This window comes from Leptidea sinapis, chromosome 27 (assembly GCF_905404315.1).
Source record: "Leptidea sinapis chromosome 27, ilLepSina1.1, whole genome shotgun sequence".
Taxonomy (NCBI): domain Eukaryota; kingdom Metazoa; phylum Arthropoda; class Insecta; order Lepidoptera; family Pieridae; genus Leptidea; species Leptidea sinapis.
In genome coordinates this window covers 8,537,189-8,551,836 of record NC_066291.1, presented here as the reverse complement: position 1 = coordinate 8,551,836, position 14,648 = coordinate 8,537,189, and the positions used below count along the sequence as shown (strand labels likewise).

At 34.1% G+C, this 14,648-nt stretch overlaps 1 protein-coding gene across 4 annotated transcripts in view; it reads left to right on the top strand.

The window, feature by feature from the left end:
* The first annotated feature begins 861 nt into the window (after nt 1-861).
* LOC126972714 (sodium/hydrogen exchanger 9B1-like) overlaps nt 862-14,648 on the top strand; it is a 32,901-nt gene continuing 19,114 nt past the window's right edge. For 2 of the 4 annotated variants that reach the window (XM_050819623.1, XM_050819625.1), the window contains exons 1-6: nt 862-1,102; nt 4,659-4,719; nt 5,016-5,140; nt 6,353-6,581; nt 8,295-8,464; nt 14,207-14,421. In XM_050819623.1, coding sequence (XP_050675580.1) covers nt 4,664-4,719; nt 5,016-5,140; nt 6,353-6,581; nt 8,295-8,464; nt 14,207-14,421 — 795 coding nt within the window. In that variant the 5' untranslated portion in view covers nt 862-1,102; nt 4,659-4,663. Of the gene's footprint in view, nt 1,103-4,658; nt 4,720-4,823; nt 4,885-5,015; nt 5,141-6,352; nt 6,582-8,294; nt 8,465-14,206; nt 14,422-14,648 lie in introns of those variants that run through there. The other 2 variants (XM_050819624.1, XM_050819626.1) reach the window with 2 other exon arrangements.

Genomic DNA, 14,648 nt, shown 5'->3' with positions numbered 1-14,648 from the left:
TGCTTAACTAAAGATGCTGCTGCCTATCCTCCGTTGTTTGTATCCCTTAGTCGCCTCTTACGACTCGCACGGGAGGAGATGGCCCAATCCCGACTTGCGTTTTAGGATGCAGCTGATGAAATAGTGTAGCTACTGATATTATAAACTTCTTCTTCAGATCCTAGGCGAGTCCAGTCGCGTTGTTGCATTCAATTGTAGTGGAAGGAGCGTATCACTTACCAACAGGTATTACTCGCTCGTCACTTCTTAAGATAAATTAAATGTTTTAATTGTTATACAAATGACTTTGAGTCTCGTGTCAGATTTTGGCAAGACAACACGTCCTGAGAATGCCTCGTGTAGAGGCGAAACACGTGTCGAATTATTTAAAAATAAATATTGGCGGAATTAACACTAAAGAAAACTTAAATCATTTGTATATTTATGGATTTCCGCAAAGTAACGCCTATTTCAATAAATTTTAATTGTTATAATTAATATAAATTTTGTGACAATACGCTCTGTCCCTATTGGATGTATCTCCTAGATGTGCATCCACATGCCGTCCTTATTAAATCTTCTAGTGATCCTGATAGTTACCAGGTCTCTGTCGACGCCGAAATAACCATTGCCTGGTCAGGAGTGTAGTGCCCATCTACCGAACCGGTACCGAAAATTCTAGAGTACTTGAATTGAAACGCCAAATGAAGGTCAGAAGAATATGTAAATAAAAATTTTAAATAGACATAACCAAGTAGCATGATATAGTAAAATCGAACTATCAATGAATAATAAGCCTCTGTTATCTAAATAACCATATGAAATAAATAATGGAAACAAATGATTAAAATCAACATACGTGCTTTGATTGGTCAACTGCCGCAGTCTAAAGAAGCGAGACAGTAAGGACTCTTCGTACATACATGGGTGTACTCAAGTTGTTTAATTCTTGAAGGTTGTCAATACCTCAGCGAACCCAAAAATAATACATTTATATATTGATTCAACCCATGACAAGACAGTTTGTTGGTGCGAGAGACATTCGGAATTCTTTTTCGCTTAATTTTAGTGTGTCAGTGCTTTTAACTTACCTCAGGATATCGGAACCGTTATTTAAACAGAAGTAAGCATAAAAATATAATTTTAATTTCTTATTTATTTACTAGTTTATTAATAAATATGCTTTTTATAAACTGTGATGTATTTAATTAATACATATGTTAAAATAATGCAATTCGTTTATTTTGTGACTAGTTGCCTCCCAAGTCGTAGCAAACATACTATGACTGCATGCGAGATAATCTATTTGTTTTGTTCATTTTCATGCAAAATTTGATTTAAATCCACTTAGTACTTTTTGTGTTTTGCCCCAACTAAAATAATTACAAACGGACAAAAATACATTTTTTGTTAGTGACGAATTAATTATTTCAAGTAATATTCTCAAAACCTCAACTACAAAATTTTACTACAATTTCAGATACACTTTCTTAAAACTATTTAAAATATCAACTCAATATTAATTATAGATTTTATTGAGTCTAAATCTGTATGCTGAACACTCAATATTATTAATTTTAAATTTCTGTAATTACATACTCTGGAATGTTCCAAAGTAATTATCCTCATAAACAAAAACATCGTTAGTAATTCTACAGTCACGAACATTTTCTGATAAACAAATCGATTCACTTGAAATTTCAATTAGAAAAGTTGAAAGAAAAAGTAACTGATTAAAAGTCACAGTTTTTTTTTTTTTCATTTTTATTCAGAACTCCGTTAATTGCAATTCATTCTGTTGTCGAACTTTTTTGTTTTTAAATTATTTTTGATAAGGTAACCGAGTTTTTTTATGCACAAATTAGTTGTAGAATTCAATTATTTTGTCACTCAACAACTGTATAGTGTTTGTTCTGTTATAAGTTTGGAAACCACTTAAGTTCTAGGTTAAGTAACTGTTAATATAAAGTCATACTGGCAGTGAAATTTTACTATTTTTTTTAATCGACTTCAAAAATAGTAATAATCGTAACTAGAATTAGATTGTATAAAAATACATAATTATTTTTTACTTTTTAGTGCATATTATACCTATTGTTTTGAAATAGTGTAGATTGATTTTTTATCAATTTTTTTTTTCGAAAAATATATTGACTATATGAAAGGAATTAGTGGAGGAAATTAAATTCAAATTCAAATTCAAAAACACTTTATTCACGTAGGTCACGGAAATGACACTTATGAATGTCAAAATAAAAATAAAAATATTGTTTCTTATTGAATATACCGCTACTTCGTAAAGGATTGAGCTAATGAGAAGAAGTAGCAAGAAACTCATTGCCACTCTTTTAAGTCAAGATTTACATTTTATTTGTTTACAAATCATTTCAATTACAATATATGCAAAGTGACGCAACAAAAATACTCAAATGTCAAAAACTGGAAGGCTTACACGAGTTAGTCAAAAAAAAGTAAATTAATACTTATAAACATAGGAGTTATTGAGTATAGTAGATGCATCAATCCACACATACTGTAAATAAATAGAGGCATTATGTGAGCATTTCATAAAATAAAATATATAATAACTTTAACTGGGAAGGGAATGACCCGGCCCAAGTCGCCGCCACAAGCAGAGGCATTTAAGCGAGCATGGCGATGCCTGTCACGAGAAATCTACTGAATAACAAAACAATTGATAGATAAATTATTTCCATAGGCATCTTGGTTTTAGTCCGGTCGGAACTATGTGCCACACTCCTTATAACGAGCCTTAAAGACATTAAGCGAAAATTGTTATATTAATTTTAATATCTAATATTAATAAACATAGTTTTATGAAGTTCATAACAATGTGATTTTTTTTTTCACAACTAATTATATGCACCAAAATACTGAAGCACATTTTTTAAATTTACAGTATCTTTTCATGGTGAAAATAAATTTTTGAATGTGACTCTATACTTCTTATGTCGAGCTAGATTCATGCTGGATAAATTTTCGTCATTGTATAGGGACTTTAATTGATTAGACACTAAAGCAGCATTATTTGAAAACAACAAACAAATTATTATTAACAATATGTTATGTTTTTTAAATTGATAACCCTCACTTCTAGGATTAACCTGAGAGTTGAACAAAGCAAACAGAATTTTATAACAAAGCGATACTCGAACGGTTAGCTCAGTTGGTTAGAGCACCGGCACGGAACGCCGGAGGTCGTGGGTTCGAATCCCGCATAGTTCATAAAATTTTGTTTTTAAAATTTTATTTGCAAATTATTATTATTCTTAAACAAGCGAAAACTACAAAGTTCCATATATATGGGCTCAATTGTTTTGTGCCACACGCTCATATATGTAAATGGAACGAAATTGCATTATTTTTGCCATATGAATCTTCTTAATTCTAACCGACGAGAGACAGAATAATTATATATAAATGATTTGAGTTTTTCATTCCGCCAATACTTGTCTTTGACTTTGACTTGTCAGTCTCGTGCCAGATTTTGGCGAGATAACACGTCCTGAGGATGCCTTTTTTTATGGAATAAGAGGACAAACGAGCGTACGGGTCACCTGTTGTTAAGTGATCACCGCCGCCCACATTCTCTTCCAACACCAGAGGAATCACAGGAGCGTTGCCGGCCTTTAAGGAAGGTTTACGCGCTTTTTTTGAAGGTACCCATGTCGTATCGTCCCGGAAACACCGCACAAGGAAGCTCATTCCACAGCTTTGTAGTACGTGGAAGAAAGCTCCTTGAAAACCGCACTGTGGAGGACTGCCACACATCCAGATGGTGAGGATGATATCCTAACTTGTGGCGTGTCGTGCGAAGATGGAATTCGGCGGCAGGAATCAGGTTAAACAGCTCTTCGGAACACTCCCCGTGATAAATGCGGTAGAAGACACACAATGAAGCGACGTCTCTACGCAATGCCAAGTGATCCAGCCGTTCACAGAGCACTGGGTCCCCGACAATTCGAGCTGCTCTGCGGTGCACGCGGTCAAATGGATCAAGCTGATACTGGGGTGCGCCAGACTAGAGATGACAGCAATACTCCATGTGTGGCCGGACCTGCGCTTTGTAGAGCGCTAGTATGTGGGCCGGTTTGAAGTATTGCTGTGCTCTATTAATGACGCCCAGTTTCTTTGAAGCCAATTTGGCTTTGCCTTCCAGATGACCATGAAATTGGCAATCGCTCGAGATTTCGAGACCCAGTATTCCGATACTAGGCGAGGCTTTAAGGGAAGTGTTGTCGAAGAGCGGTGATACGACAAATGGGGTTTTTTTAGTGGTAAACGCGCAAACTTGAGTCTTCTGGGGGTTAAATTGGACAAGGTTCAATTTTCCCCATTGCGCGACCTTCTCAAGAGAGGACTCGATAGAAGACACAAGTTTCTCCCGGCACTGGTCGACGATTTCCCGAGAGAGACCTGCATGGCCCATGTATACGGCATCACCAGTGCTGTCGTCTGCATAGCAATGAATGTTCATGCCTCGTGTAAAGACGAAACACGTGTCGAATTGTTTAAAGACAAATATTGGCGGAATTAACACTAAAGAAAACTCAAATCATTTATATAATTATGGATTTCCGCAAAGTAACGCCTACTTCAATAAATTTTCTAGAATGATTATAACTTATATATTCGTTAAACTAATCTATTCCTTGTAGTTCAAATGTTGGCTGTTATCGATACGAGCGACAATCAAACTACACAGAGGGATCTTAAATTGTGAGTATTTATCAACTAAAATCACAACGACACCCATATCTTTATAAGAACGTTGATTGTTCAGCTTCATGCACTATAATTATTAATCTAACTGATGAACGAAGACGACATTTTATTAGTTAGAGACGCGACTCTCAAGAGAGATAATATGATTCGAGACACTTCGTAAGGTTTTTTTTATGAATCACAAATACTGTTTGCAATTGTTAATAAATGATATTAAATGGACATAAAAAAATCTCTGTGACAAATCGTTTCTCGCAAATAATACTCAAAGATTGATAATACAATTACAGACCTTCAGACGTTATACCAACAATAAATATTGATAGTATTGAGACCCGAGTACGTGTGAAGAAAAAAGTATTGAACAAAAAATCAAAGCCAGTATTACTCCATTATTTAACATTGGGCTTTATTGGTAAGTAGAGTTATTTATTGTTATAGTATAACAAGTGAGAAGGCATTCAGTTTTAAAATAACCAGTTTTTTAAAGATTTGATAAGTTTTTTTTATTATTTAGAACTTTATTTCCTTACATCTATATATCATCAGCTTTATAAATTATTAGTATGACGTGTTGATTGTTTCGTTAAATAACAGTCTTTTTCTTAGTATTGTTAGTCAATACTTTGGATAATGACCGCCCTTAGCGGTATAAGCCTCGTCCATTAATTTCCACTCGTTCCTGTCTCTTGCAATTCTTGTCCACATCTTTCCTGCTGTTTCTACTATGTCAAAGCTCTATCAGCTGCCTGGATTTCGTTTCCTATTCATAGGGTACCAGTTCATTACCAGTGGGAGGCTCCTTTACACAGGATGCCGGCTAGATTATGGGTACCACAACAGCACCTACTTCTGCCTTGAAGCAGTAATGTATAAGCACTACTGAGTTTCGGTCTGAAGGGCGTCCTAGCTACTGTAATTACTGGGCAAATGAGACTTTACATCTTATGTCTCAAGGCGACGAGCGCAGTTGTAGTGCCGCTCAGAATTTTTGAGCCTTTCAAGAATCCTGATCGGCACTGCATGGAATGTAATGGACAGGGCGTATCAATTACCATCAACTGAACGTCCAGCTCGTCTCGTCCCTTATTTTCATAAAAAAATTCTACTTTGGACTATTATACCACTACTTTTTTTCATTGCATATGTCATCCCATTTCCATTTTAAACGTAGAACAGGTAAGGCTACTACATCTTTTGCTTTGGTTTTCTTTCTTATTACAATATTACTAATTTTGTCTCTTACTCGTAGTCTTAGCCCCATATAATTGATTAAGTTTACTGTCATTCAATTATTTACTTATGAAAAACAATTATCAGTTTTAATTATGTATCATTTTAGGTCGTTATGTAAAGTATAGAATTCAACAGTTATTTATATTTTGATCAATAGAAGTTTAAATTAATAATACAAAAATCGTCTTCTTTTTAGTACTAAGTGGTAATTTTGGGCGATAAACTCTCACGCCGTTTTAATACATTAGATGTAGTCACTTGTACCAACAAAATTTATTAATTAAACTGTATTAACTATTTAAACTTCCCTCAAAACTAAATAATAAACTACAAAATATTCAAGATAGAGATAAAATAGAAATAAAAAAAATATTATTTACTTTTCAAATAGGTGTTTCCGTCTGGGGTACATTATGGTGCGCATTTGGCGAAAAATGGGCTTGGAATGGTTCCTGTTTTCGTATAAGTGTAGTTGGCACTGTGGCTTGGGCCAGTGGCCAAATTTTACAAGACACAACTACACTACCAGCACATTTAGCTGCCTTGCTAACCGGCATCCTAGCAAGACACATAGGTTTCCTGGATATGAGAGAACACAGCGATATTGATTCCTTTTTAAGGTTTGTATTCTAAATTAAACTAATCTTTGTAATCACTTTATTGCTAAGTTTATTTTAAACTTTTAACTTGTAATTCTAAATACATGGGGCACACTAAAAGTTTTGCACTTCTAGCTAATCCGAACTATTTGAATTTCAAATGTTATATTTTTTGAAACGTTGCAACCTTCTTAGTAGTTAAAAAAACAATTGGCGGTAAATCATTTGGCAATTGTTTTTTAACACACATCAAAGTTCTACGTACGTAACGAAAATGGAATTAAGTCGAAAAGATTTTAGAGCGATGATTTTTTATGATTTTAAACGTTCTCTATTTCCGCAAGAGTCTGCCGCTTGTCTTCAAAATGCTTTTGGGAGAGAAGCACCATGCTTAAGCACTGTGAGTCGATGATTTGGTGAAAAAAACAGCAATCTTGTGAATGGGTGTTTGAAAATGAGAACAGGCCAACAAAAGTGAGGCAGGCCAGAAACGTTGGTAAAAAAATGATCGCATTTTTTTCTCAGCTACGGGCACCATCTGCACAATTCCACTTAAAGATCAAAAGAATTTTAAGGCCTAGTGGTATTCTACGATTTGTTTTCCCTGGATGTTAAAAAAAAATTCGCGAAAGACCACCAAAAAGCTGCGTTCTCCTATATCATGACAACTGTCTTTTTCACACACGTCCAACAAAACTAAGTCATTTTTAGCTTCCGAAAAAGTACAGCTCGTCACCCATCCTGCACATAGCCCCGACCTAGCACCCTATGATTTCTGTATTTTCCCCAAAATGAAAGATTTGATGAGAGGTTTCACTTTTACCAATTCCAAAGAGGCAGTGATAGCGTTCAATCAGCACGTAGAAAACATGCCTTCAGATCCATGGTCCTCCTGTTTAAAACAATGGTTCGGTTGCATGAAAAAATGTTTAAAATGTAAAGGAGAGTATTTTGAAAAGCAATAAATTTAATATTTTAGTTATAACATGTTGTTTTTTTTTAATTTACGCAAAACTTTTAGTGTGATCTACGTATTCAACGTTAAAATTAAGAATTAATTTGTATTACATTCACTATATCGTCATTGCTTCTTGCCAAAAAATTAATTAAAAATTGACGTCGACTTCTCACGATTTCCTTTGCATGAAACTAATAAATTTAACTGTCGTGTTTATCAATAAAATGAAAATTAAATGAGAATATTTATTTTCAATTAACGTTATTATAAGAATAAGTGCCCTTTGGCTTATGTGCCAAGGGAGTGATGGCTGGTCCATGCGTGAAGTCGCGAACGGGTGCTGCTTGTGGTGCCAGTTCGACTTAAAATATATAAATCCAGTGTCCTGACGTTTGTTTCTACTGAACTGCTAAACTAATGAACTGATTTTAATGGGAATTACTTCATTGAAAGCAGTTTAGTCCAACTTGAGAGATATGCTTGTTTTTATTTCGATTTGGGATTCATACTTATTTTTATTTCCAAAATTTGTTTTGTATGCACATATTTTCTATGAGAAAATTTATTGAAGCACGGTTAAACTAACAGATCTGCTGTGCATGATGTGAGCATATTTTACGAAATAAATCTTGATGTTAATAAATAAAAAACAGTATTTTATTTATTATGTACAGAACAACGTCTGTCGGATCGGTTAATAGTTAATAAACCATTGTATTTACATGCAATTACTAATTATGACAGTTATTATCTTTTTCAATTAAATTCATTTACAGGAGAGTATACCCAGTGATAATTCTAGGTAAAGGATCACTTGGATGGGACCTGAACTACATGAAACATCATTGGCGACAAGTGGTTTGTCTCGGGTGTATGCCGTGGGTAACAGAAGTGGCAGTGGTTGCCACCTGCACTCATTTCTTTCTCAGCTTTCCTTGGATTTGGGGTAATTAAAGTACTTTATATTATTATAAGTCAATTTCATATTTAAATGTGGGCAACATTTATTATTCCGTGATCGCTTTTCGAATTTTTCGTAGATAAACTATCAGTTATCAATTTATGTGAACATTTCTTAAGGCAAACTATTTTTGGGATTTTGAAGAATTGAGCTGTCATGTTTAGTGGCATAACGCTGGTTTGGGTAGAGTCGGCTGGAATCTACTATAGAAGCGCGATCGAATTTTATCGAAGTGTGCGTAGATAATTGTGCATCAGTGAAATGTTGTCCGCAAACAATACTACCCTATGTTTTTTTTCTATAAGATTTGGAAGACCATTTAAATAGATAAGGAAGAGGAACGGTCCAAGAATAAACCCTTGCGATACTGAGAGGAGTCCCAATAGATTTCCTGCCATTCACGTCAACCTTCGGAATCCAGCGCAGTTTCTTCGACATAGTTTCCTGACCAGCGTTGAATGTTGAATATACATGCTTATCTATATTATAAGTCTTATTACTCATGAATATAGAATGAAAAAATAGTTGTGTTGTCTTAAGACGAGGTGACGTTCACTTTTGCACTAATAAATTACCTTATACTATAAGAGCGAGCCACAGCCAAGTATAGTATGGATAGCTTTAGCTAGTGGTAGGTACATATTAACTTAACAAGCTTCCCATTATTACTTTTACCAGTGGGAGGCTCCTTTGAACAGGATGCCGGCTAGATTATGGGTACCACAACGTAATGTGTAAACATTACTGTATTTCGGTCTGAAGGGCGCTGTACCTAGTGAAATTACTGGGCAAACGAGACTTAGCATCTTATGTCTCAAGGTGACGAGCGCAATTGTAGTGCCGCTCAGAAATCTTGGGTTTTTCAAGAATTCTGAGCGGCACTGCATTGTAATGGGCATGGCGTGTCAATTACCATCAGTTGAACGTCCTGCTCGTAACAAAAATACTTCAAATACGAAAACATATATTCAATCAAGACTCTTTAAAAGTCGAAACCGCAAGACGTCACTTGCAAGTGGCAAGTGCTTGTTGTCGGTTACACCTATATTAGTATACCATCGCAGGGTTTGGTATAATTACAGTTAATGTCGATAATTATCATTAGAACTAACTTAGTCACAGAGCCACATATGGCACTAATGAGTCGCTAATAAATTATTAACTTAATACGTAATACCAGCTCCTCGCAGCTTAGCGGTCGAAAACTTAGTCGCAATTCGATTAATTTAATGTTTATCGATGTAAATATTCAACTCTGCTAAACTCATATATAACCAATGCATCGAAGTGTTGGTAGCAATGACGTTCTATGTACATACAATATCATTGGCTGGATGGTATAATTTAATGACTTTTCATTTTAATCAGATAGTTATAATACTAATCAAGAAGAAGAAAAAATAGAAAGAAATATATTTTTCACTTCTCATGCTCTGAAATTGCTTATTTGTGCACATTATAGGCTGCACAAAATCGATTTATGTGCTCAAGTGCATAAACGTATCTACTTATAAATTTAATAATATTAAGGCAAAGCTAATGAGCCATACAGCCAAACACAATAAAAAGTTCATAGATAGAATTTGTTATTTTATAATATTTAGTTTAATTAATTTGACTCATGTGTTTTTTAAAACATAAAAATATTAAATTTTAAATTAAAATACGGTAGGTTATTTAATTAATTAAAAATATATATTTTACCAAATTAATTTAATTACTATTAAATATATAGGCTGTTTAGGTCTGGTACCCAAGCCTTATATCAATGTCGTAAGATTAAAAAAAAGCGGCGGTAAACAGATCTTGTTTTTTCGTGCGTTAATAATTTCTTCAAATTTGCCAAAATTTTTAAAAATGTCCTTGTTATACTACTGTTTTATTTCCTCGCAATTGAAATGAAAAGCAGAGTTAATAACTCGTCCACAAAACCATTTTATCCTCGACATTACTATCAGCCGACATGGCTAAGAGTCTCGGATAAAATGGTTCGTTTTGTGCACTCGTTGTAAAATCTACTATATTTGAAACAAACACAATATTTACATAATATAATAGAAAAAACATATGTACAAAACAAATTACAATTTGGAGTGTTTGTCACAAATTGGTCACACTTCAATTACTGCCCCAACCAGCGCTGATCTTCCAGTGGGACCACTAAATGACGCCACACACGAATGCCATAAGTAGCGCACGCCTTTCTAATTATGCTTCTTACACGTCATATCTTCGTTGGCAGATAAGTAGTTTCTTCGTTAAACTTACCTCATGTAAATATAGTTCAAACAAGATATTATTCATTCAAAACTTTCAACAAGCAAACTAGATTGGACTGGTGACTATAGTTAACAGTTCCCTTTTTTTTGGTGCTCAAAAATAAATTTCTAGAATTTAGCTTTAAAACGAGGTAAACTGCGCTGGCTCCGGATTGGTGTTGGAATATTATTCCAACATTTCGTCGCTGCATATCAACTCTACTAGATCGGCATTCTACCATTAAAACTAACCTTTAAATTACATTTAACCTCTGAGAGGCTTTTAGCACACGGTTCCGACTGGACTAATAAATTTAAGCATCGGTGGCGCAATGGGTTGAGCCACGGAGACCCCGGTTCGATCCTCGCCCGCCACGTACCAATTTTTTTTCGGATTTCAATTTCATAGGTATATTTATTAGACGCTTTATAAGGTCGGCAACTCTTTTGTGATTCCAATGGTGTTACAAGAGAGTTTAGGCTGCGGTGATCACTTACAGTCAGTTAACCCGTATAGTCATAATATTGACACACATTATCTTGCCCCAAATTAGGCATATATAGCCTGTGTTATGGGTTGCAAGACAACGATATATTTAATATAATATACTTACCTCCTCGACATTACTATCAGCCGACATTGCTAAGAGTCTCGGATAAAATAGTTCGTTTTGTGCACTCGTTGTAAAATCTACTATATTTGAAACAAACACAATATTATTATTAATAATATACTTACTTAAACATATATAAATACATTTAAACATCCATGACTCGGAAACAAACAGCCATATTCATCATGTAAATGCTTGCACCTACCGGGATTCGAACCCAGGACCTCTAGCTTAGTAAGTAGGATCGCTATCCATACGGCATATGCTTGTTTATTAATTTTATAATAAAAATTTTATAATGAAAATAATTTTGGAGACTAGAGCACTCATGCTGTACCCTATAACATCCGTAATAATTCACAATAAATCTTCTCGAGAAAAAAACCAAGGACAAGAAAGAGTCTAAAAATAAACTCAAAACTAAAATTGCAAATCTTCTTAATTATAATAATAAGTTCATCGACTTTAAGTCACAAAATAAAATAATTTTATTTCATCTTTATCATCATTTCAGCCGGAAAATGTCCAATGCTGAACAAAGGACATAAATTAATTAAAAAATAATTAAAATTTTTCACAATAATTTTATTTAACTGATCTTGTTTAAAGATATTTAAACATAGTACGTGTAGCAATGTATGTCCAAACACCATAAATATCCCACTAACTAATGTATTACGACACTTAATAGGGGTGTACCAATCGTATATTCACCAGTTACATAATAAGTAAAGTGACAGTTCTATAATAAACTTAGATAATGCGTCCTTGATGGCTTAGGGCGACATCTATGAACAATATCAAACTGTAATCGATTACAAACCTTAAAAATGTATGAATTTTTCCGTCAATATTGTGCCAACTAGCCCAATATCCATTGCACGTATCCATTCTAATTTCACAATACTTTTATTTAAAAACGCTTTAGAGAATCTCCAATTCAGTAGGCTCACCATTTTTAAATATATCACACAATGGGATGCAAATAATCAAAAATTTTCACGATTCTGTGCACAATAGAATGTGTAATACTCTGAATAGCGAGTGAATTCAATAAGTTCTCGTATATAGTTTGTCATGTACGACAGTGGAATACATTTTCCTCGCATGACGTAGTTTCAGCCAAGCAGCTAGGATGTGCCGCGCGTCGGTAGCACACACTTACGGATTTACACCTCCACATCCGATTACACACAGTAATAACAAACTTATAATATCTTCTTAGAAAATTTTACTTATATATTAACAAAATACCAACATGGTTACAAAAATATATCTAGTAGTTAGTTTTTTATTTATTTCATTTAAATTTTAAGACTTAAACTGAACAAGTAATGTTCGAGCTTGTAAGAAAAGTCACGACCACGCAAATGATACGAAACTTAATTTTTTACGATGCCTGTGTAAAAAATTAAGTTTCGTATCATAAATATAGACTCTGAAAGTTTGCCATGTCATTTAACCACTGCACAAAATAGGAAATTACATCTGTTGACTTTATATTGCCTGTTTGTTGAAGTAGGCGTTACTTTGCGGAAATCCATAATCATTATCCAAATGTAATGAGTTCTCTTGAATGAATTGAGATGTTTAACATATCCTGAGGATGCCTCGTGTAGAGGCGAAACACGTGTCGAATTGCTGGAAGGCAAATATTGGCGGAAAAACACTAAAAAATATTGCCTGAAGAACATTTAGAACGTAGAAGGAACTGGCGCCGCTTACGAATGAATTTAACTGAAATTCCCGACTTAGAGTTTGTAGGAAATTACAGAATAAAATAAATTATAGCCTGCTGTGTTTTACATAAGTTATGTGGGTATATAAAAGGGTGGTATTGATGCAAGCAGGCGGTTTCCCTCTTAGACAGCTGCTACTTCACCTCAAGCTCTACAGGCAGGTCGATGGACATGAGTTTCATTAGTACAATTGGTAGAAAGGATAAATTTCGAACTTTATCTTACTTTAGTCCCTTCTTTAGCGACATTTATAGAAAAGATTCATTTTTAACTGACTTCAAAAAAGGAGGAGGTTCTCAATTCGTCGGTGTTTTTTTTTATGTTTGTTACCTCAAAACTTTCGACTGGGTGAACCGATTTCGATGATTCTTTTTTTATTGGAAAGAATATTTTGGTGATTTTGGATAGGTTCTGATTACGGAATCCATGACGAAGTTACGGAACTCCAAAAACATATCGTTAAAATGTAAACCGATCTGATGACATAGGTATTTCCTTTGCTAACGAAAAATTTCATACGATTACAAATAAGAATATCTTAGAAAGAGTTATTCAAGATGATAATCCTAAAGAAAACGTGGATCAAAAAAAAGGATTTGATAATAGAGGAAGAAAAAGAGAAAGATTTTTATAAAGTACTAAATAGGAAATCATTGTGTTCGAAAAAGATGAAATTGTTATGAATACTTGTATGCTATTCATGATTCTTTGCCAATAATCAGGCTGACAATTGTAAAACTGAGAGGGCCTTTTCTGGCAAGCTATATTTGTATCGCCATTAGAGGTCAACTGATGATACAATTAATACTATTTGTTTTCTACGATCCTTTTTTCAACAACAAAGTTGTTTTTTGATAATGTTAACTAAGAAACATATTGTTTAAAATAATATTTAAAAAAAAATGTATGTTGAGTTATTTAAAAGCTCCAGTAACTAGCAGATTAATCGAATAATGATGGTATGTGCCATAAATATAAGGCTTGTTTGGATGAATGGGAATTGCGAATGAAAAAAAAACGCCTGATTGCAATCCCTATTCCTAACGTCTGCACCAAACTGGACATTTCTAGTTTTGTTGTGTTTGTAATAATTGTTATTAAGATCCACTTTTACAGGTATACTACTTGGGGCAGTATACTCATCAGTATCGTGTCCTATAATAATGCCATCTGTCGTTAAACACGGACAATCATACGGCGGTGATAGAAACTGGCCTCAACTGGTGTGTACCGCTGGAGGCGTGGATACGGCACTTAGTGTAGGAGTCTTCGGCGTTGTATTCACTTACATACTGGGAGAAGAAACCGATACGACATATCGGTATGTTAAGGTAAATATTAAATAATAGTCTCAAGTCAAAACTACCTTATTGGCATAAAATCAACAGATTGCTCGTCAACGTAAATCACAAAAAAAAACAATTCAAAATCATGCTAATTTCACAAAATATATATTTTAAAAATAATGCAATCCAGTAAAACAAAATATGACTGAACCATAATAAAATAAATTTAAACAACCATAATAAAATTCAATTCCACATTGTAATATCGCTTA